At 42.5% G+C, this 22,110-nt stretch overlaps 1 protein-coding gene across 1 annotated transcript in view; it reads left to right on the top strand.

Moving 5' to 3' along the window:
- xylt1 (xylosyltransferase I) overlaps positions 1-22,110 on the top strand; it is a 286,218-nt gene that overhangs the window by 169,767 nt on the left and 94,341 nt on the right. Inside the window, exons 3-4 of the mRNA XM_041206662.1 lie at positions 10,088-10,260; positions 10,995-11,197. Of these exons, the coding sequence (XP_041062596.1) occupies positions 10,088-10,260; positions 10,995-11,197 (376 nt within the window). The remainder of the gene's footprint in view (positions 1-10,087; positions 10,261-10,994; positions 11,198-22,110) is intronic.

Below are 22,110 nucleotides of genomic sequence, written 5' to 3'. Positions count from 1 at the left end.
ATATTTAAATCACTTTGGATTATCACACTGAGATCCCAAGCAGTGTTTTATCCAATTTTGAATGCATTATAGCATTTTTCCAATGGGAAAAGTCCTATAATGCATCTGAACACTTACACAATGTTGATCAATGTAATGCTCAACTTAACTTTTCAGAGCTTAATTTTCAATCATTGCAGTAAAAACACATCTAACTTACAATACATCATCTAAATATTAAAACTAAAAGAACTTTTTTTCGCATTTCAAAGTGTGTCAATGAAACTATTCAGGAGCAGGTGACTGTTTTTTCTTTTGGTTTCCCCACTTGGGAATGGTATTCTCCTGTGAGAGCCCATGAACTATGTCTAGTTACTGAAGTGCCAGACTCCACCAAAATTGCAGGAAGGGTGTATAAATTGCCCACCCCTGGAATGGAGCTGACAAGGACTCGTTGTGGGCTGACAACACCCTTATCCAGCGCTGACAAAATTTGCTGGGAACAGGAATGGAATGGGAATCCCAGAATCAGGTCCCACCCACTATTTTTAAAGGTGTTCTCAAGTTGTCCCAACTCAGTCAAAATCGATCCTGGTCATCTGGCATCTAAGCGGATGGGGAAAACAACTGTGTATCTCTTTAACCAATCCAATTGAAAGATTGAGAAATAAATCTTCGAAAAAGATGTGAATTAAAGTAGACAAATTCAATGTCAAATCAAGTGATTGGCAGCGGAAATGGAATATTGTCGTTAATTGCAAGGGAAATGGAATACAAAAGTAGAGAAATTTTGTTACAGTTGTACAGTTGGTGAGACCACATCTGGAGTACTGTGTACAGTTTTGGTCTCCTTACTTAAATTATAAAATCACATTAGAAACAGTTCAGAGGAGATTCACTCGACTGAGCCCTGGGTTGAAAGGGTTGTCTTATGAGGAAAGGTTAGATAGGCTAGGCTTGTATCCATTGGAGTTTAGAAGAATGAGAGGTGATCTGATTGAAACATACAAGATCTTGAGGGAACTTGACACGGTGAATGCTGTAAGGGTATTTCCCCTTATAGCAGAACCTTGTGGGACACAGTTTAAAAATAAAGGGTCTCCCATTTAAGACGGAGATTAGGAGAATTTTTTTTTCTCTCTCAGGGTCGTTAGTCTGTGGAATTCTCTTCCCCAAAGAGTCGTGGTGGCAGGGTCATTGAGTATTTTTGAGGCTAAATTAGATAGACTCTTGATTGACAAGGGAGGCAAAGGGTATAGGGAGTAGACAGGAAAGTAGATTTGAGGCCACAGTCAGATCAGCCATGATCTTATCAAATGATGGAGCAGGCTCAAGGGGCCAAATGGGCCTACTCCTGTTCCTAATTCATATATACGTAAATCAGGTACAGAAAGAAATAAAGCAAGAGAAAGATTGGAAAAGAAAGAAAAATGCAGAAAAAATATAATTTAAAATGACATTTTAAGAATCTCCAACAACAATTGAAACCTGAAGGAGTGAGACTCCAGAAAACCTGATTGGCAGTAGTTAACACTATCTCTCTCTATGTAGCAAACTTGTTGCCAAAGGGCTGTTAATTACGGCTCATGCCATGAAATCACTATAGGACAAGGTGAGGAGACAGGCCCCAAGAACTACCTCAGCTGGTATGGAGATTGAATCCACACTGTGGGCACTTTTCTGCACCATGCTATAACTAACTAGCCAACTGAACTAACCGACCCCTGACACTTATCACATTGTTAAAAGGACAGGTAGACTGGAATGGACAAGACTTAACCTTTTGTGGCAAATTTGTATCTATCGCATGAACCCAGCAACTTCACGCAGCCCAGTGCTTTTCAATTGTGAAGGCAGCAGCAAGATGCCATTCTCACTTAGCTAATGGCAGAGCAGCAGATCAAATAGCAACTTCTGGGGTTCCGCACTTGACCTTGCACCTGCTCTTGCCTCAAGTTGTTGTGACATTTGGTCATAAATAACAGCAAATACTATTAATCTTGCTGTTATTTTGACAGCAAATTATGGACCATTGTATTTTTCTATGCATCCAAATTTAAAACAAGTGCTACTTCCTTGTTTTGGTCTAAACCAGATGTACATAGCTACCATCTGATGCTGTAGAAGAGTAGCCAGGGTAGTATTGTGAACATAAAAGCAAAATACTGCGGATGCTGGACATCTGAAACCAAAGCAAAAATTGCTGGAAAAACTCAGCAGGTCTGACAGCATCCATGGAGAGAAAGACAGAGTTAACGTTTCGAGTCCGTATGACTCTTTTTCAGAACTAAAGAGAAGTAGAAATATGGTGAAACATATACTGTTTAAGGGGGGGTGGGACAAGTGGAGCTGGAAAGAGGGCCAATGACAGGTGGAGGCAAAGGAGAGATTGCAAAAGATGTCATAAACAAAAGGTCAAAGGGGTGTTGATGGTGGTGATACTGGCTAAAAGAGGTGCTAATGGTGATATTAAGAGTAGAAAGCAGAATGAGTAAGTGACAGATGGGGGTGTGGTGGGGGGAGGGGACGATGTGGGAGAAAAGATCGAAATAGGCTAAAAGGTGGGGATAAAACGATGAATGGAAATAAATTTTAAAAATAATAACGGAAATAGGTGGGGAAATATATATATACATATGTATATATATATAAAAATTTTAAAATAAATATTTGAAAAAAGGGGATCAAAAAGGGGGTGAGGATGGAGGAGAAAGTTCATGGTCTGAAGTTGTTGAACTCAATATTCAGTCCAGAAGGCTGTAAAGTTCCTAATCGGAGGATGAGGTGCTGTTCCTCCAGTTTGTGTTGAGCTTCATTGGGACATTGCAGCAGGCCAAGGGCGAACATTTGGGCATGAAAGCAGGATGCTGTGTTGAATTGGCAAGCGACAGGGAGGTCTGGGTCATGCTTATGGACAGACCGAAGGTGTTCCGCAAAGCGGTCACCCAGTCTGCGTTTGGTCTCTCCAATGTAGAGGAAACCGCATTGTGAACATTTCCACAAAGTTGACACTTTTATGCAGCAGCTCTTTCGAGATTAAATTTGCAACAGCTATTTTCTGTGAGTTATACCTATTGACGTTGTCTGTAAACCTGTAATACAAAGAATGCAGAAATCGGCCATAGACCATGTCTTATCCATTGCGAGCATACCAATCACCCAGTGGTTCCAAATCCTCACATTTGCTTTACATTCACTGAAGGGGGTAGGGAGGTGAAGTTGTCTTTTTTTGGAAAATTAACCAAACACTTTTCCAGTCAACATGCCATCCTCATGAATTTATTTCTTCAGTCTGCATCCTGGTAGCTTTGCGATTTAAAAGTAGGTGAAAAAATTGTGATGCTACTGAAAAGTCTGAAAGAATTAAGGACAAGTGATCAATGTTCGATCATGATCAGACACTAAGTTAAATCATCAACCTTGTTAAATCACAACGTTGTTTCTTTATTGCAGTTATCTTGTTGTTTAATACTATTACTAATGTCCTCACATTGAAGGCTGATATTCCACTGAAGGGATTAGGTACAGGAGCCATGTCAGGCTCCTTAAGAGCAGTTCCACTCAGTTCATGGTTTCTGAAATCATCAATTTTTCCAAGTAGGGAAAATTATATAAAATGCTTGTTCAACATTCCAGCACTGTACACTGTGACCTCTGAATGTCTGATTTCTTTATTATACTTCAACAGATCTCCATAAAAGCAGTGTAGGCACATATATAAAAGAGAGCTGATGCCTTAAATTGTTACAACTTTGAACCAAGAGAAGGGCATGATTGACATTAGTCATCCATGTAATGGTGGGATGCAATGGATTAGTGCAACAACTGGAAATCCTGGAGAACGGAAAACTTTTGTTACAAGGTTAGGGGTGGGAATGTGTGTGGGAATTGAAGAGTTTTCTCTGCTTATGTTTGTTCCTAAACTGCACAATCAGGCCAAAGGCTTGGAGGAATTGGGAAAAACTGAGATGAACAAGCAGTTATGAGTTTTTAGCAACTTCCAGACTCTCTCTCTCTCCATGAAGGTGATTGTATGGCAGTGTGAAAGGTGTGGTGTTGTCATCTTCTGACTAGGCATTTTACAATCTTCTGGACTGAATATTGAGTTCAACAATTTTAGATCATGAACTCTCTCCTCCATCCCCACCCCCTTTCTGATCCCCCTTTTTTTTAATAATTTATATAGATTTTTCCTTTCCCACCTATTTCCATTATTTTTAAATGTATTTCCATCCATTGTTTTATCTCTACCTTTTAGCCTTTTTCGATTCCTTCACCTCACTCCACCCCACCCCCACTAGGGCTGTCTATACTTTGCTCGTCCTGCTTTCTACCCTTCATGTCACCTATTAGCACATTCCTTAGATAATATCACCACCGTCAACACCTCTTTGTCCTTTTGTCTATGACACCTTTTGGCTATCTCCACCTATCACTGGCCCTCTATCCAGCTCTACCTGTTCACCACCCCCCCCCCCCCTTAAACCAGCTTATATTTCACCTCTCTTCTATTTTTCCTGAGTTATGATGAAGAGTCATACGCACTCGAAACGTTAACTGTGTCCCTCTCCGCAGGTGTTGTCAGACCTGCTGAGTTTTTCCAGGTATTTATTTTTATTTTTGTTTTGGATTTCCAGCATCCGCAGTGTTTTGCTGATGCCTAATAACCATACTGATTTACTCAAAAAGTTCCAGATGTGTGCAGGCTGTTTTCGCATGTGTGCATCACAATTGAATCCCACCCTACCTTGGTAGGTGGCCCTTGCCGGGTCCCTGTCATTCGTGCAGTATCACAAAGGGCTAAAAACAAAAAAACTGCGGGTGCTGGAAATCCAAAACAAAAACAGAATTACCTGGAAAAACTCAGCGGGTCCGGCAGCATCGGCGGAGAAGAAAAGAGTTGACGTTTCGAGTCCTCGTGACCCTTCGACAAAGGGCCATTCGTTATGCTTTTGGGAAGAGGTGGGGCTGAGAGTGAGACTGGAATTTGCCTCTTCTAGGACATGTTTATGAAATTTCAGTTGTCCTTTAAGTTTTACTCCTTTCATATTAAATGCTGCTGTTTCTCTTTGTATTTTTTCTCACCTTGTCTGTTTGTTATTTTTCTTTGCTATGGGGTCGATGTTGAAATTGTGTTCAGCTTCTTTCGTCACCCATAATCTTGGTTTGGAGGTTGACATCTTGCCCAGTGTTGGAGGGGTAGCATTGCAGAGACTTGTCCGTTACCCTGCACTCTGTCCCAAGGCAACAGCGCAAGGTTGGGATGTCAGGTGGGTTCTACCACTGAGGAGATTTACGTGTCGGATATTTATCTGCCTCAGAGTACTTGCTTCTGAGTACGGCTGGTATTTTGTGCCGTGTACCGAGTACTATTTCAGCAGTTGGAAATTGCTAATTGTCTACTTCAGTGGCTGGAAAAGCTGAAAAATATAACTAGATTCTATCTGGTTGTTCTGCTGCAATAACATGATCGCTTCGTAAAAATTGTGTTTGCAAACTTGGCAACAGTGAGTTTTTCTGGGTAAGTACGTGCAAGAAAACTTCTGTTTAGTTGAGGAGCCACGATTTGTTTAGTTTCCAGAGCTAAATATACTGGTTACTGGTGAGTCATCTCTTGACTTGCCAGTCATTTACACTACTTGGTCTGTCAGATTAAAAAATCGAATGCAGGGGTTATTTGTGTAGATCAGTCAAATCTCATTGTGTATGTAACAGAAGAAGTGGATAACACCTCATGTTTGCAGCCTTTGTAGTATGGTAGACTGATGGCATTATTGTCAGTGGAATTGAATCAAAAGACTTCAGCTATGATTTCTAGTTTTATGAATCCAGCATCCTGCTGTGTGGAAGGTTTACACAAAAGCAGCTCAGTGCTTGTTTAGTACCTCTTGTTGTAAGCATGTGCACATTTGATGGTCTACAAGCTATTATTGGCTTAATAGAAGCCAACAGGAACACAATTTATGCACAGGAAAGTATGTTTTAGAGAGCAAAGGCGATTATGATTGAAAAGTGATAGTCCAAGCCCTTTGCACCATCAATGCTGCAGTATGCTGCACAGGTGGTCCTTATTCACGATCCTTGATGCTAAAGGTATACACGCTAATTTAGAATGCATGCATAACGATTAAATCTCATCATGCCTTCACCTACAATATCCCAAGGACCCTGGCCAAGTTTTCCTTCCACAGCCAGCCCAAGGCCAATTGCAACTCTACCTATTGCTGCCCTGATTGAGATTGGTTTACTTAACCATTGGGACCTTTAGGTTCTGTATAGTTCAGGATTTACTTAGTAAATCACTGATTTATCAGGAGAGGCCATAAAAAATGTAAGGAATAAAACAAATTTACCACAATAACTTTTCAACTATAGATCAATGGACTCAGAATCATCTTCTATTTCAGTCTGCTAATGCACTAAACAGGTTTGTTGTGCAAAAGTCATTTTATGTCATATGTGCTCTGCCCGAAGACAGGTTCTTGGATCATTGTCTGCTGATGCTTCAACCTGAGCCGTTTTCTTGGCAATTTTTTTTTTTGGTTAGTGGTGGCTTGCCATTGCCTTGCGCTGTCAGGGGCAGAGCCAGGAGGCAGGTCCTGAGTCTACCTCAGCTGGAACAGGAATTAAACCCACGCTGTTGGCATCATTCTGTAAAACATGCTGGCCAACTGAGTTAACCGGGTCTCCTGTGTCAAAGTGCGAACCTGCAACATATGAAGTTAACATATTGTCGTAACAGATAAAAGGGTCTCACAGAGATGTGATTATAATGCTCTGAAAACAACAGAGAAATTGAATATTTTACTTAGTTCTGTTGAAAGGTCATGAGGACTCGAAACGTCAACTGTGCTCTTCTCCACCGATGCTGCCAGACCTGCTGAGTTTTTCCAGGTGTTTTTGTTTTTGTTTTTGTTTTGGATTCCAGCATCCGCACTTCTTACGCTTTTATCTCTGTCTGCTCCACATAAACTACAAAGTCCATAGTAGTTGGATCAAAACCCTCTATGCCCCTAATAATGATGATTCTGTCCCCGTCACCATTTGAAGTGTTTTGTTACTTAACAATTAAGAATACACGCACAGCTATCTGCTTCTGAACCCCAGCTCCCTGTGTAAAAAACAAATGTTCCATTATTCTTTATTCTACACCAGAGGGCAATACATCCGGGAGTTAGCACACCCTGCTGTCAGTTTTTTTAATATAACACTTCTGTTTAACTAAAATGTCCTTTTACAAGCATAAACATTAAACTCAAACACCACAGAAATAAATTGGTCCAAGTCTTCCCGTGAGGCTAATAGCAGCTGCCATTATTTATATACAAAAATCACAGCATCCTCAGGCAATTGTAGATGCACCATGGAAATCAAAAGATTACTGTTCGAGGTGCATGGCTCTGCCATTAGCAATTCAAATTCAACATCTCTCTTTTATTCTTTCAAGGGATGTGGGTGTCTCTGGCTAGGCCAGCATTTATAGCCCATTCCTTATTGCCCTTGAGGAGGTGGTGGTGAGCTGCCTTCTTGAACCGCTGCAGACAATGTGGTGTAGGTATGCCCACAGCTTTGTTAGGGAGGGAGTTCCAGGATTTTGACCCAACAACGCTGAAGGAACGGTGATATAGTTCCAAACCAGGATGGTGTATGGCTTGGAGGGGTGCTAGTAGTGATGGTGTTCCCGTACACCTATTACCCTTGTCCTTCTAGATGGTAGAGTTTGTGGGTTTGGAAGGTGCTATTGAAGGACCCTTGCTGAGTTTCTGCAGTTCATCTTATAGATGGTACACACTGCTGCTACTCTATGTCGGTGGTGGAGAGAGTGGATGTTGAAGGTGGTTGATGGGGTGCCAGTCAAACAGGCTGCTTTGTCCTGGATGGTGTCGAGCTTCTTGAGTGTTGTTGGAGCTGCACTCATCCAGGCAAGTGGAGAGTATTCCATCATACTCCTGACTTGTGCCTTGTAGATGGTCGACAGGCTTTGGGGAGCCAGGAGGTGAGTTACACTTCACAGAATTCCCAGCCTCTGACCTGCTCTTATAGCCACAGCACTTATATGGCCGGTCCAGTTCAGATTCTAGTCAATGGTATCTCCTAAAGTGTTGATAGTGGGAGAATCAGTGATGGTAATACCATTGAAAGTCAAAAGACGATGGTTAGATTCTCTCTTGTTCGAGATGGTCATTGCCTAGCACTTGTGTGACATGAATGTTACTTATCACTTATCAGCCCAAGCCTGGATATTGTCCAGGTCTTGCTGTATTTGGACATGGACTGCTTCAGTATCTGAGGAGTCGCAAATGATACATTGTGCAATCATCAGTGAACATCCCCACTTCTGACCTTATGATGGAGGGAAGGTATTTGCTGAAGCAGCTGAAGGTGGTTGGCCCTAGGACACTATCCTGAGGAACTCCTGAAATGATGCCTTGGAGCTGAGATAACTGACCTCCAACAACCACAACCATCTTCCTTTGTGCTAGGTATGACTCCAATTAGTGGAGAGTTTTCCCTCTGATTCCCATAGACTCCAGTTTTGCTAGGACTCCTTGATGCCACACTCGGTCAATTATGGCCTTGATGTGAAGGGCAGTCACTCTCACCTCACCTCTTGAGTTCAGCTCTTTTGTCCATATCTATACCAAGCCTGTATTGAAGTCAGGAGTTGAGTGGCCCTGGCGGAACCCAAACTGAGCATCAGTGAGCAGGTTATTGCAGTGTAAGTGCCGCTTTCCATCACTTTGCTGATGATCAAGAGTAGACTGATGGGGCAGTAATTGGCCGGGTTGGATTTGTCCTGCTTTTTGTGTACAGGACATACTTGGGCAATTTTCTACTTTGCCAGGTAGATACCAATATGTTGTCACTGTACTGGAACAGCTTGGCTAGGGGCGTGGCAAATTCTGGAGCACAAGCCTTCAGAGCTATTGCAGGAATGTTGTCAGGGCCCATAGCCTTTGCAGTATCCTGTACCTTCAGATGTTGTTTGATATCACGTGGAATGAGTTGAATTGGCTGAAGACTGGCATCTGTGATGCTGGCATCTCGCTGTCTTGCTCAACATTTGAAATGCAGTAAGTGGTGTAAGGTCCCTATACTTCCACAGTAGAAATTATGTTAACATTTCACAGAAAATTGTCAAAACTCCCTTTTACTGAAGTGATAAGTATTAATTACTACCAGTCAACCTCTCTGGCACTGAAAATTAACTATTACAAGTATGGAGTCCCATTCCTTCCCATTTTAATTGTTGGAGATTTAAATCATTCATAAAGCGGTTCCATTGCTGAGTCTCTCCCTGTTCATAAAGTGATTTTATTTTTGCTTTTCTCCCCTCCTGTTCCACAGCTTTTGAAGCCCTTCCTCCACCACAGCATGTTCATTATGTTATTATTCAAGCACCTTTGGTCTTATGATGCTGGACACCTTTGACAGGATGTAAAAATAAATTGTGTCCAGGAAGCAGGATCACTTTGACTGATAAACTAAAACCAGCAAATGCTGCATATGGGTAAAGGGGTGAACCATAGCAGTTGACAATTTGTGATTATCATTTGGCATGTTAATGCAGCTTATATGCAACCGGGTAATGGCAAAAAAATGGGTGAAGTTGGTTTCCTGCAGCCGCACGAAATGGGGCCATAGCAAATCGCCAGCCTGTTTTTTTACACTGCACCCTGATTTTTGGTTGGGTTGAATCAAACAGAAACCAAATTCATTTGTGCTGTTAAACGAACTGCTGATTTTCTATCAGCAAGGTGAAGACCAATTTCACCCCCAACCTCATTCTTCTGAAAGAAAGATTTTTGAAAAAGAAATTACAGCTATTTTTCGGTTACAAAATGTTAATATGCGTTACATTTACTGAATTTGCCATGTATGGTGCACTGCATATGGTACATTATGATTGCCCCTGAGCTTTTCAAAATGCCTTGGATTACTGTTGAATCTAGAGAAGACTCTGGGAAGTGGCTGCAATATGGATTCACACTGTCATTGCCATTCCATTAGGGTAAATCACCGGTCGTGCACATAAATTTACATGAACTTAATTTTATGTTTCTATGACATTTTTTCTAATTCTGTGATTATCATTTGTGACAAACAGGAAAAGCAGTAAATAATATCCAGCCAGAGGATGACTCCTTGGAAACTCTGCCTCCAAACCCTGTTAGAATCGCCTTCGTTTTGGTTGTCCATGGTAGAGCTTCACGACAGCTGCGGCGCATGTTCAAGGCAATTTATCACAAAGATCACTACTATTATATACACGTGGACAAGGTAGGCTTAAGAGAGGCCATGAGGCTCTCAGTTTTCTGGATCACTGTTAAGAAAAACCTGATGACAGTGTGATAATATTAAACAATGGACTTTTCACACACAATAACCCATACCACATTTTTAGAGTGGTGATTTTTGTGTTTAGAGAATGCAGTAGTGGAAACCATCCATCTTCATGTTTATTAATCTGCCCTATAATTCCTTACAGTTTATCTAGAAATCTGTTTAGAATCATTTTGCTATCTTATGGTGCTGTGGCATCTTAATGTTATTTTTAATGAAATGGTTTTTAAGAATTATGCAAGTCTACAGGATTGAGTTATACTGTTAACGCTGCTTTCAAATTGGGGAGGAACACTGAATATACCTGAAGTGCTCTGCTTGGCAGCATTTGAATGCCAGTGACATTTTTAGTGTTGATGGCAAGCTGACTGCCCTATTATTGCTCGTACTAAAATGTGGTACTTTTTAAAATTTTCATTCCACGTTTGGCTTTGCGCCAATCGCAGATAAAACAACAGCTGGTGTGAATCTGTACTGTGGTGAAAATTCTTTCTGGAGCTGATCACCCTGAGCTGGTCCAGTTCAGTGACAGCCAGACTGCGCATCTTATAACAAGGAAATAAGCAGCTGTAACAAGGCAATGCAAGCATGCAGGTGAATGGAGTTATCAGGTGACTTGGTTTAACAAAATGCATGTAGTCCCAATTAACCATGATTTATTCTATTTTAAGCGATCGAACTATCTGCACCGGGATGTGTTACAGTTTGCTAGCCAGTACCCAAACGTGCGAATCACACCATGGCGGATGGCCACCATCTGGGGTGGGGCAAGTCTGCTGACTATGTACCTGCAGAGCATGAGGGATCTACTGGAGATGAAAGACTGGTCCTGGGACTTCTTCATCAATCTAAGTGCTGCTGACTATCCCATAAGGTATGCAAATATGGAAGTGTATGCACTTACACATTATTGGAGGTCTAAGGGAACCTGGACACTGGCAATCAGGCAGGGAGTGTCAATACTGAACAATGCAATTAGACAGGGTCTGCCAATACCAGGAAGTGCTGGATTGCTTGTGTGTCAGGAGGCAGGACTGCATGGATTGCAGGTTTTGAAGCACATTGGATATCATTGCCTCAAGCTCAGTTGAAGTTATTTTATTCAATATGAGAGTTTCAAGCACAGATTGGACAGGATGGAATTTTGCAACTCAATGTCGTCACCAAGCCTCCTTCATCAGCACTCTCAAAACCAGCTATCTCTGCTAACTAGAAGGACAAGAACAGCAGATGTAAGATCCCTTCCAAGTCACACACCATCCTGACTTGGAACTATATCTCTGTTCCTTCACTGTCGCTGGGTCAAAATCCTGGAACTCCCTACCTAGCAGTACTATGGGTGTACCTGCACCACATGGACTGCAGCAGTTCAAGAAGGCAGCTTACCACCACCTTCTCAAGGGCAATTAGGGAAAGGCCACAAATGCTGATCTTGCTAGCCACATCTGGAAATGAAAAAAATATACAGACCTTCTGTGTTTAATATTAACTGCTATTTAGATTCAAGAGATAGGTTTCGGCTCTAAACCGTTAACTGTTTAAGCATACATGAACAAAATGATTCTCTTAAATTTCTGTGTCATTGAAACTGAAGGATCAGTTAGATAGGCTGAGTGACCTACCTCACCTGCGCTTGTCCCTGCAATCTTTGTGAAATTAAATAGTTATCTTTTGTCTTAAACTGCTGGGTCCTACTGTGCATCAAGATAAATAATTTATTTTCTGTATGGATAGGAGGCCATAAACACCTACCTGTGAAAGAATTGTGTTCATCAAGGCTCTTGAAAGACGATTCAAGAAAGTTTAGTTTTTATTTCACAAAATGTAACTTATTTGCATTCTTTATTCTGGTAATACAATCACTTGTATTCGAAAACCCAGTCAGTCACCTGCTCTGTTTTTAGCAAAAACATCAGCATAGCAGGACCTGAATATCATATCTGAGACAGGATTGAGATAGAATTACACAAAAAAAGATGTGAATAAACAAAGTAGGGGAACTTTGACTAAATGATGCAACTCAAATTATTTTGCCCAGACAGATTCCACGCAAACTTCAAAGATGTTTGGATCCATTTTATTTTTAAATTCACTGTTGAACTATGTGAATGGAATGACTTTCCTAGTTATGAATTCAGTCTCCACAACCAGTTCATAGATACTAAAGGGCTTCAATCAAAGTCACTGAAAGCTAATTTAGTGTAATGCAGCACTTTGCAACATGGGTGATTTCCAGCAGAAACCTCTACATTAAATCTCCAAGTTCATGCTGACTTAATGGAGCAGGTTAATAACTTTAATACCTAGACCTATTGATCCCTTCACCCTACTCTCCGTTTATCAGAAGAAGCAAGTCATCACATTTATCTAAGCTGATTCTGATGCTGTGAAACCTGCTGAGTAGGGTGTAATGATCGTTAACATTTAAAGGTTATCCAGAGTGTTGGGATTGAAAGCCATATTTGGTGTTTACTATAGGCTTGACTTTATAAAATGGTTTTCTGTTACATTTCTACTGTTATGTACGGGTGCTTACTGTTGAGCTCATTGCCATTGACTTCTGATGGTGATATTTATACAGAATAGAAAATTGATTTCAAATCAAGGCCACACAACTGGCAATTCTCTTTTACTGTGTTGCCTCATTCCGCTTAAAATACATCTAAAACAATGTTGGAAAATTGTGCCAAGTTTTCTGTGTGTGTTGCTGGGAAGTGTCATTTCAGAGTGCTTTGACACCAGTCAGCAAAGCTTCACAGTACCATTTATCATAAAACAGCATGTGGTCTTCACCAGTGCAGGGCTTCTAATGCACGGGAAAATTCTATTTGTTTTTTATTTACTCGTTCATGGGTATGGGCATCACCAGCAAGACCGACATTTATTGGCTGCCTATAATTGACCTCGACAAAGGTGGTGATGAGCCCCCGCCTTAAACGGCTACAGTCCCTGTGGTGAAGGTGTTTCACTTAGAACTGTGAGTTTTGAGAATAATTTACGTTTATAATTGAGTTTTCAGAGTGGAAAAAAGAGTCTAGTTGGTCCTGTAATGATAGTCATTACAAACCAGAGGTCATTCACTGCTGTAATCTAAAAGTAAATATTCTACTGCAGTCCCAGAATATTGTAGTCAGTATACTATGTAACTGCACTCACTCAGTATTTTAACAAGAGTTCCTCCTAATACAGTGTGTTTCTAATAATAAAGTCCATTCAAATATCAGAGAGCTGCTTTTTTCAGAATGTCATTAACTAAAACATCCCCAGTTAGTTAACCATCATATAATACCTTTGAGCTAAAACCAAGGAATGATTGATATATTCTCCAAAGTTATATATTCCTCTTGATCCTAATTTGCAGTTCACACAATATCTGTCTTAACATCAGTAAGCAATGCGATTTGTCCATCTTCAACATGGCTTCCACTTGTAATGTTGAACGTTACAAAACAGTGCTGTCATCTATCCCGTCTATGTCATCAACCCTACCAACTAATGCTTTTTCACTTGAGCTCTGAGTCTTCCAGCTGTGTCAGTGGCTTGATGCGTGATTTTGTTTTCTCACTTGTGGGATCTGACAGGTCCATTTCAATACTGCTCCCATGACATGATGTATTTACTTGTAACATCAACAGATACAACTGAAAGGAAGGATATTACCGTATATACTCATGCAAAAGCCAAGTTTCTAAGACTAAAATTTTAGCCAAAATGTAGGGGGTTGACTTTTACATGAGTAATAGTTTCAAGAAATTGAAATCCACCCTCTGCCATCACCTCGCTATCGCTGAGTTACTAGGTCGGAAACTGTTCCCACCAACCCTGCCTCCAAAAGTGGTACAAAATGTTCCAAAAGTATTTTTATTATTGAATTTTAACCCCCATGTAAACAGACATTAATTTGTGTAAAATTCATCAAATTAACTAAAAACGAAAGCTACATATACAAATTTATACAATTTCATTCAGTTTCTTTAGAGCGCAGTAAATAATTCTAGTTAGCAGCAGAGCATGCACTGAACATGTATTAAAATCCATAAAAATACCCTCGTCCTTGTCTTCAGAACTAAATAACCTGTCCCCATCTGCATCTAGAATGGCATCATCATATGGATCATCACCTTCATCAGCAATAACATCATCATCGGCCATATCATTCCACAAATAATCTCTCCTGTGCCATCAAATGCATCGGATGTCCCACATTTGAATGATTTCATCCCAGTCCTCTGCAACCCATTCATACAGGGTTGCTAACATCGGAGCCTGTATGCTGCCTCCCTTAGGGAATGTCTACTGCTCCGATCATCCAGTCGTTCCACTTTTTTCTCATCCTATCCTTAAAGGGCTTGTTCACAGAGACATCCACTGGTTGAACACGGTGGGAATCACAGCAACATCACTGGCAATGTAACTTCAGCAACAACATCATCAACAAAATGCAATCTGAACATGTCCCAGATGAGAAGAATTTCATCTTTACTTAATCCTCCTGGTTGGAAACTCCAAACTTCCCTCAGTCATATTTTCAAGCCAGCTTCATCCATCCATCCTTTATCGTGAACATGGATGACTATTCCTTTAGGAGTTGCTGTTTTTGGAGGGTTTTTCTCTTAAATATCACTGTTGGCTTAAGCTTTGTCCTGTCGGACATACATGACAGCACAACTGTGGATCTACTCTTTTCATGGCCAGTTGTCTTCACTAACACTGTTTTCTCTCCAACTTTGCTCATTATTTGACTGGCTGGCATGTCAACATTCATGGGAGTGTCATCTGTGTTCCCTATTATGGCCAATCTGTATCCATTCTTTTGTTGATGTTTGATTATAAGCAGCTGAAATGCGATAAGCCTGTCATCGTGTTCTGCTCGGAGATGCTACAAAATCTTGGCCTTCTGACACAGTACAAAATTGTTTCTCTTCACAATCCTGGTACAGCAACCAGGGCTGGCTTTGAAACCTGTAATTTTCTTGCTTGTTTCAATGTGAACATTTGGACAGCTCCTCGAGAAACTGAGAGTCTATTCTGGGGATTTTCACTGATGTATTTTGTAGCTTTGTTTTCCAACTGTGGCTACATGCTAGACTTTCCTCTGTTCGCACATTTATTCTTGGGCATCTAAGCTGTGTAGAGAGCTTCCTCTAATCTCTCATGTTCTTCTCCGTTATCTTGAATTCTCTGGCTGTTGCACAATTATCTGTCTGCTCTTCAATCTCAGTGACTTTAAGTCTGAACAGGGCTGTGTATCTGCCGTTCCTTCTTAACCCCGTGTTGCCATATTAGGTGCCGGGGTTGGCGGGAACGCAGTGCACACTAGAGAGATGGTAGCCTTGACATCACATGTTGATGTGTGCAAACATGAAGAGCTGAACAGCTGCCTTCAATGGTGTGCTATTCTATGATTCTAGCAATGAGTAGGTTTGTACCAGGGCGAGTTTGACTTCAGTGGCGAGCGGGTGGTAAGTACAAGAGTTCGGATTTTCTGCCAAAAAATCAGGGGTCGACTTATACATGAGAAATATGAAAAATAAATGTTTTTATGGCCAAAAGTCAGGGATTGACTTTTGCAGAAGATCCACCATTGCGTGAGTATATAGAGTAATTAAAACTTTTGTTTTCATTTAAGATAGTGATCACTGGCTGTAAAAAAGTACATTGTTCTTGGGCCTTATAAGAATCATTTCTGTCTTATTTTCAAAGAGTTACTTATTATCATACACATCATCACATTCACCGTGCCATGTATTGTCAAGACTATTTGAATGTAACATCAAAGTACGTAGATAATCTTGGATATAAGTTTATCACTGTAGCCCTTTTTAAAATAGCGGTGATAATTACTTGTATTCATCACAGAACTTTCCACAATATTAATAAACATGGATAAGCCTTACCACCATTTTGATTATCATAAATTAGCTTTCAAATCTTTCTTGACTAGCTTTAGTCAGTTTGTTTAACCTTGCCATCTTTAAGCACACTGGGTACCAGTTAACCTGACAGAAGTGCTTGTGCTACCCTGATTACAGAATGTTTATGAATGTATTTATGTATGCCAAGGAGCCTTTATATGCGTCACCACTATTTTGGCTTGTGTACAAGCTGGCACCAAAGCCATCTGCATGCAGTTTTAAGGATGAATCGTTCATTAGCAGCTACAATTTTCATACAGTCAAAGTTCATAGAAATATGTTTTATGGTGAGATCTCGGTGTGCAGGCAGGAACCAGTATGCATGTAAATTGGATCGCAATTACATTTTGACAGGAGTAACCTACAAAGTCTGTCAGGTTGATTACTACAATGGGGTCTCTTTTTTTTTAAAAGGATGATCCCTTGGAAGCTCATCTCTCTACAGCAGTTCAATCTCTGATAATACCAGGCTTTCTGTATTCAAAGTGAGCCTTGTTCCGTGCACACAGAATGGAGACATTTCGTTGACCCCATTTAAGAAATTAATCATGAATTCACTTCTTCACATGTCAGTGCATTTGTGTGCTTACCATTAGCGTTTGATACGCCTTCTGTTATGGCTCACTGAAGCTAGATACAGAATCAAAGAAGCCTACAGTACATTGTAATTGTGCCCTGAAGACAGTGACCTAGTTTAAAGGACACTGGACAATGTCTTGACACATTTTTCATTCTCCATACAGGTGAGTCCAACAAGCAATCTTTAGACATTGTAAACATGTTTTGTGGCATTTTTATTATCTCCTTGGATGCGGTTATGACATTATGGACTTGATAAATGGACTTGCAGTAACTTTATAATCTTGGTCATCTGTTTTCCATTGAATCTTTTATTGTCTTGTGTTCCACAAAACGTCATTTAATTTAAGCCTATTTTTGTAACAGAGTTAAATATTCCCCCTATAATCATGTGTTCCCCATTCTGTGTTAAAATGACAAAGCAACTAACTGATTCATATGGCAGGATTTTTAGGTTGACGGGCGGGCACGGGTTCTTTGGGCGCGGCCAAGGAACAGACTGCCGCCCACGATCGGCCCCCCCGACCACGATTTCGTGCTGGCTGGCCAATTAACGGCCGACCGGCGTGAAACGCGCACTGAAATGCTCAGAGCGGGAGGTGACGTAAGCACGGGGGTGGGGGAGCGTGGAATGAAAGCTCCCTGAAGGCAGAGAGCTGCCTTAGGGAGCTGAAGAATTTAAAAGCAATAAATAAAGATTTTAAAATACGGAAAAAAATGTCCATGCATCAGGGTCAGTCACCTGAACGTATACATGTTGAAAATTCTATCCATACAGTTTTATTTTTTTAAGTTTAATAACAGAAACTTCATCCCGCCCTTGGATGAGGTTTCATTAAAAATGCAAAGTCCGCCTGGCAGATTCACCCGTCCGCCAACCCTCAGGTTGGACGAACCACAAAAAATCAGGGACAGTTGGAATTTTAATGAGCCTAATTGCAGTCTTAATTGTCAGTGGGTGCACTTCTGCCTTTTGCACGTGCCCGCCGACCAAAATATCACACAAACGCGGGATGACATCGGGTCGCTCGCCTGACGTCACCACGTGCTGTTTACGCTCGAGCAGGTCAGGTGCATGCCCTCACGCTAAGCTAAAATTACTGCCCTATAGATTTTTACAGCACTGAACGAGGCCATTCGACCCATCATGCCTGTACTGGCTTTTAAAATTAATCCCACTCTGCTGCTCTTTCCCCGTGGATGAGCAAATTTACCCTGTTCAATTCCCTGTAGAAAGTTACGATTGAATCTACTTTTGCCACCCATTCACCCACTACGTTCCAAATCAGCGTAACTTGCTGCATGAAGAAACATTCTTCTCATCTCCTCCCTTGATTCTTTTGCCAATTATCTTAAATTTATGTCCTCTGGTGATCAGCTGTCCCTGTCAGTGGGAAACAGTTGCTCTCCCTATCCCTTCTTTCAAAGCTCTTAACACAACTATTTATCTCCCCTTATGCTTCTCTGCTCTAATAATTCCAGTTTCTCTTGTCTTTCAACTTAACTGAAGTCCATCATCCTTGGCACATTTTAATAAACCTCCATTGCACTCTCTCCAAGCCATTATATCCTTCTTCAAGTTCCTGTTTTTGTCAAATGACCAGCATGCATTGAATACATTTATTGTACGCCCTGTATTAACCAGCCCGCGGTAAGCTTCAAAAGAGCAAAGATATAGGGAGCGAAAGGCTAGTTGGCAAAATCAAGACTGGAAGTTGAATGTATTTCCATCACATTCATCTACCATGTATTTAAATAGAGGCATTAACCCACTTAAAATAATTAATAATTGGAGGAAATCCCATCCCTCTGTAGTATTGAAATGTGAGCCATATCAGATTTTTAAAAAGGGATACAGATGCTCAGCGAAAGAACATTTTACCTGATTCACCAACCAGAAAATATACAAGAGAAGAGAGGATTTATGTTCTGTGCCGAAATATCTGCTACATTGTACCTAGTTTTTCAAAGAAATTGGCCAAACCAGTGCAAAGGATTGAGGAATTTCAATTGCTCATTACGCCCAGCGTGACTCATGTTTTCCCGATCTATTGTGCTAGTTCAAAAGTCATTACGCTGGAAGCTGTCCCATCCCTGTACCTTTCAAAAAACTTGTCACGCTCCCCAGATCAAATTAATCCTCATCGGTAGTTTCTGTTAATTGTGCTTGTTTGCAGGCCCTCCAAGAGGCTCTTAAAATCAAGGCACAAAGACACTAATAAGCACTTTTAAAAGCTTTAAACTTTTTAAATATAATTTACCAAGAAACTGGCTACTGTACACCCAACATAACTAGTAAACTGGCTACTGTACGCCCAACATAACTAGTAAACTGGCTACTCTACGCCCAACATAACTAGTAAACTGGCTACTATACACCAATATAACTATTAAATGGCTCATTTTCAGTTTTTTAGAATTTACTCACATGGGTGGACTAAACACTTGGGGCAGGATTTTCTCTTCAGTGTGGGTGGGGGAGTTGGGGGGTGGGGGGGAGTTGTGGGGTGGGGGGGGGGAGTTGGGGGGAGGGTGGGCCCCGCACGCCGATGTGTAAAATGACGCGCGGTGACGTTGGGCTTGCTTCCCGATGTCATTCTGATCTACCGTTCAGCAGACACGCTCCAGAGGTGGCTGTGCGCCCGCTGAACTGTCAAAGGCCTGTTAAGGCCATTAATAAACCAATTGAACTAATTGGCAGAGCTGTCCGCCCAACCTTAAGGCTGGCGGGGTGGGGGGGGTGGGGGGTGGGGGGAGGCAGGTGAAGAGCCCAAGCGGCCTTGGCGTTTTTCATGAAACTTCATCCACGGGCGGAATAAGGTTTCATGAAGGTTTTATTAAATTAATAAATATTTTTTACACAATTCATAAACTTGTCCCAGCTCATGTGACACTGTCACATGAGAGGACATGTCTAAATAATTTCAATCTATCTTTATTTTTAAAGTTTCAAATCGAACCTAATCTCCCTGAGGCAACTCCGTGCCTCGGGGAAATTTCTGCGCTCTATCGTGCGCATGCGTGAAAGAGCCCAGGCCCCGACTCTCCCTCCTCCCCCTCCCTCTGCCCACACAGGGAGCGCCGAGCACTACTGGGCGTGCATCACGCTGGGCGTGCCTTAGTTGACCTGCCCACGTAAAATGGCGCCGCGCCTACTCCCGACCGGCCCGTCCGACAGGCAAAAGATTCTGTCCTTGTTCTATAAGTGTATTTTTTTAGGATTAAACCCATTTTCAGCTGTATTAGTGAAAGTACGCCAAGTTACCACTTTTGAATAGATTAAGGAATATTTTTAATGCAATTTTTTTTTCACTTGTTTTCTAAAATGCTGCTCAACAGTGCAATCGAGCGGAGAGGACTTTACATGTGACCAAATCCAAATAAGTTTGAAATTAGTTGCTATTACCCTGCGTACATCACACTTTCCTATTTAGTGGCTTAAGTCCTTAAAATTGATGGGACTCTTCAGCCTGTTTCAGTGATGTTGATTGAGGGATGAATATTGGTCACAACACCAGGGAGAATTCCCTGCTCTTCTGCAGAGTGCCATGGGATCTTTTATGTTCATCTGAGAGGACACTCAGGACCCCCATTTAATGCTTCATCTGAAAAGCAGCAATGCTGCACCTCCTCACTACTGCACTAGAGTGTCAACCTAGATTATGTATTTGAGTTCCACAACCATCTGACTCAGGTGAGAGGTGCTGTCACTGAGCTACAGGCGATACCTGCCAGGACTCAGCATTTGACTTGCCCACAGTAGTCTGGTGATGGTGATTCCTGGAGCTGAATTTCCTGGTTGGTGGTGGAGGGGGGTGGGGCGGGGGAGGATGGAGCGGGAGCATGCGCTGGTGGGCGTGGATCGCAGTTGCCATTTCACGACTCCCGTGCACAGTGGGAGTGGGCGGCGCGCTCAGGCCGCCGGGTCCAATGGCCACTGGGCAGCCTGCATAAAGGAAGTTCCTGGCAGCCTCGGAAGGGATGCTCGCAAGGGCTGGGCGACCGGCTGTGCAGAGGGGCGATGAAGTTCATGCCAGGCCGGAGGGTAGACCATCGGGGCAGGCCAGGCCAGAGGGTAGGGTAGGTGGGGGGAGCCTGTGTGCCCCTTGTTTTTTGGATGATTGCCTTGTTGCCCTCCTCAAGGAGGTGATAGCACGGCGGGAGGTGCTGGTGCCCCCAGACGGGAGGAGGAGACCCCCCCCCCCCGACATGACGAAACGTGCCTGGAGGAGGTGGTGGGGGTGGTGAGCTCCAGTGACGTAGTGCGGCGCACCTGGATCCAGTGTCGCAAAAGCTTCAACGACTTGTTGCGCTCTGGCAGGGGTGAGAACCATGTTGGCATTGGTCATTTAACCCAGCCGGTCAGCTTACCCCCCTACTGCCCACCCCCCCCCCCCCCCCACCCCCCCTCCCCCCAAGTCTGAGTGTAGGGACTGCATTGAATCATTGATGGAATGTGTCCTTTGCTGGGTGGACCGGCAGATATTGCTCATGCCGAGGTCACCCTGAGAGAGTGGTGAAGAGATGGGTTCTGCGCCCGCAGTATGTGGTACACTGAGTCCCACGTGACTGGTTTAGGGGCAACCTGGAGGAGCTGCACCTGGGCACAGTGCTGGAACTTCAGGACATGTCCAAGTCAGGGTGATAAGATGCTGGGAGGGGAGCTGAACCATCTGCTGCACTCTGCGCTCCACATTCTTGTGCCTCCTTGCTATGGAAAGATATACTGTGTGGTGCCTAATGTGATGTAGACAGCATGTGGCCAAGGGGGTGGGTGGGGGTGGGGAGCAGGCCGAGCATTTTTGTGTGAGTGTTCGGCAGCAGTGGGGTGAGGAGGCACTGGACCCCTGATATGTCCCACTCTGGGCGGGGTGGGCCGTGTGCAAAGAGAGTCCATGTGCAATTGCACTAATCCACACTCGTCTCTCATTTTCAGGAGAAGAATGTTCATAACGCAGCAGAGCGTGTGAGGACTGGCGGCGGCCAGGCGCAGATCACCTTTCTTAGCTGCTTCGAGCAGGAGGCCCTGGATTTGGAGAGGTGCCATGCACCCCGATCCACTGGTGTCGGTGAGGCTGGGGCGGCACGGCCAGGTATTTATGCCCAACAGTGAGGTCAGCATTGTCCTCCCAACAGGCATAGCAGTGCTGAATGTTAATTGATTTAATTTTGCAACATGGCTTGACCATTGGGTATGGAAGGATGAGCACATAATGATCCAGGGGACAGGGATGCACAATAACGTTGTCTCCACATTAACTGATCCGCTGTCCTTGTTCTTCCTTTCAGCATC

This window comes from Carcharodon carcharias, chromosome 15 (genome assembly GCF_017639515.1).
Source record: "Carcharodon carcharias isolate sCarCar2 chromosome 15, sCarCar2.pri, whole genome shotgun sequence".
NCBI lineage: Eukaryota > Metazoa > Chordata > Chondrichthyes > Lamniformes > Lamnidae > Carcharodon > Carcharodon carcharias.
This window is presented reverse-complemented; position numbering and strand designations above follow the sequence as displayed.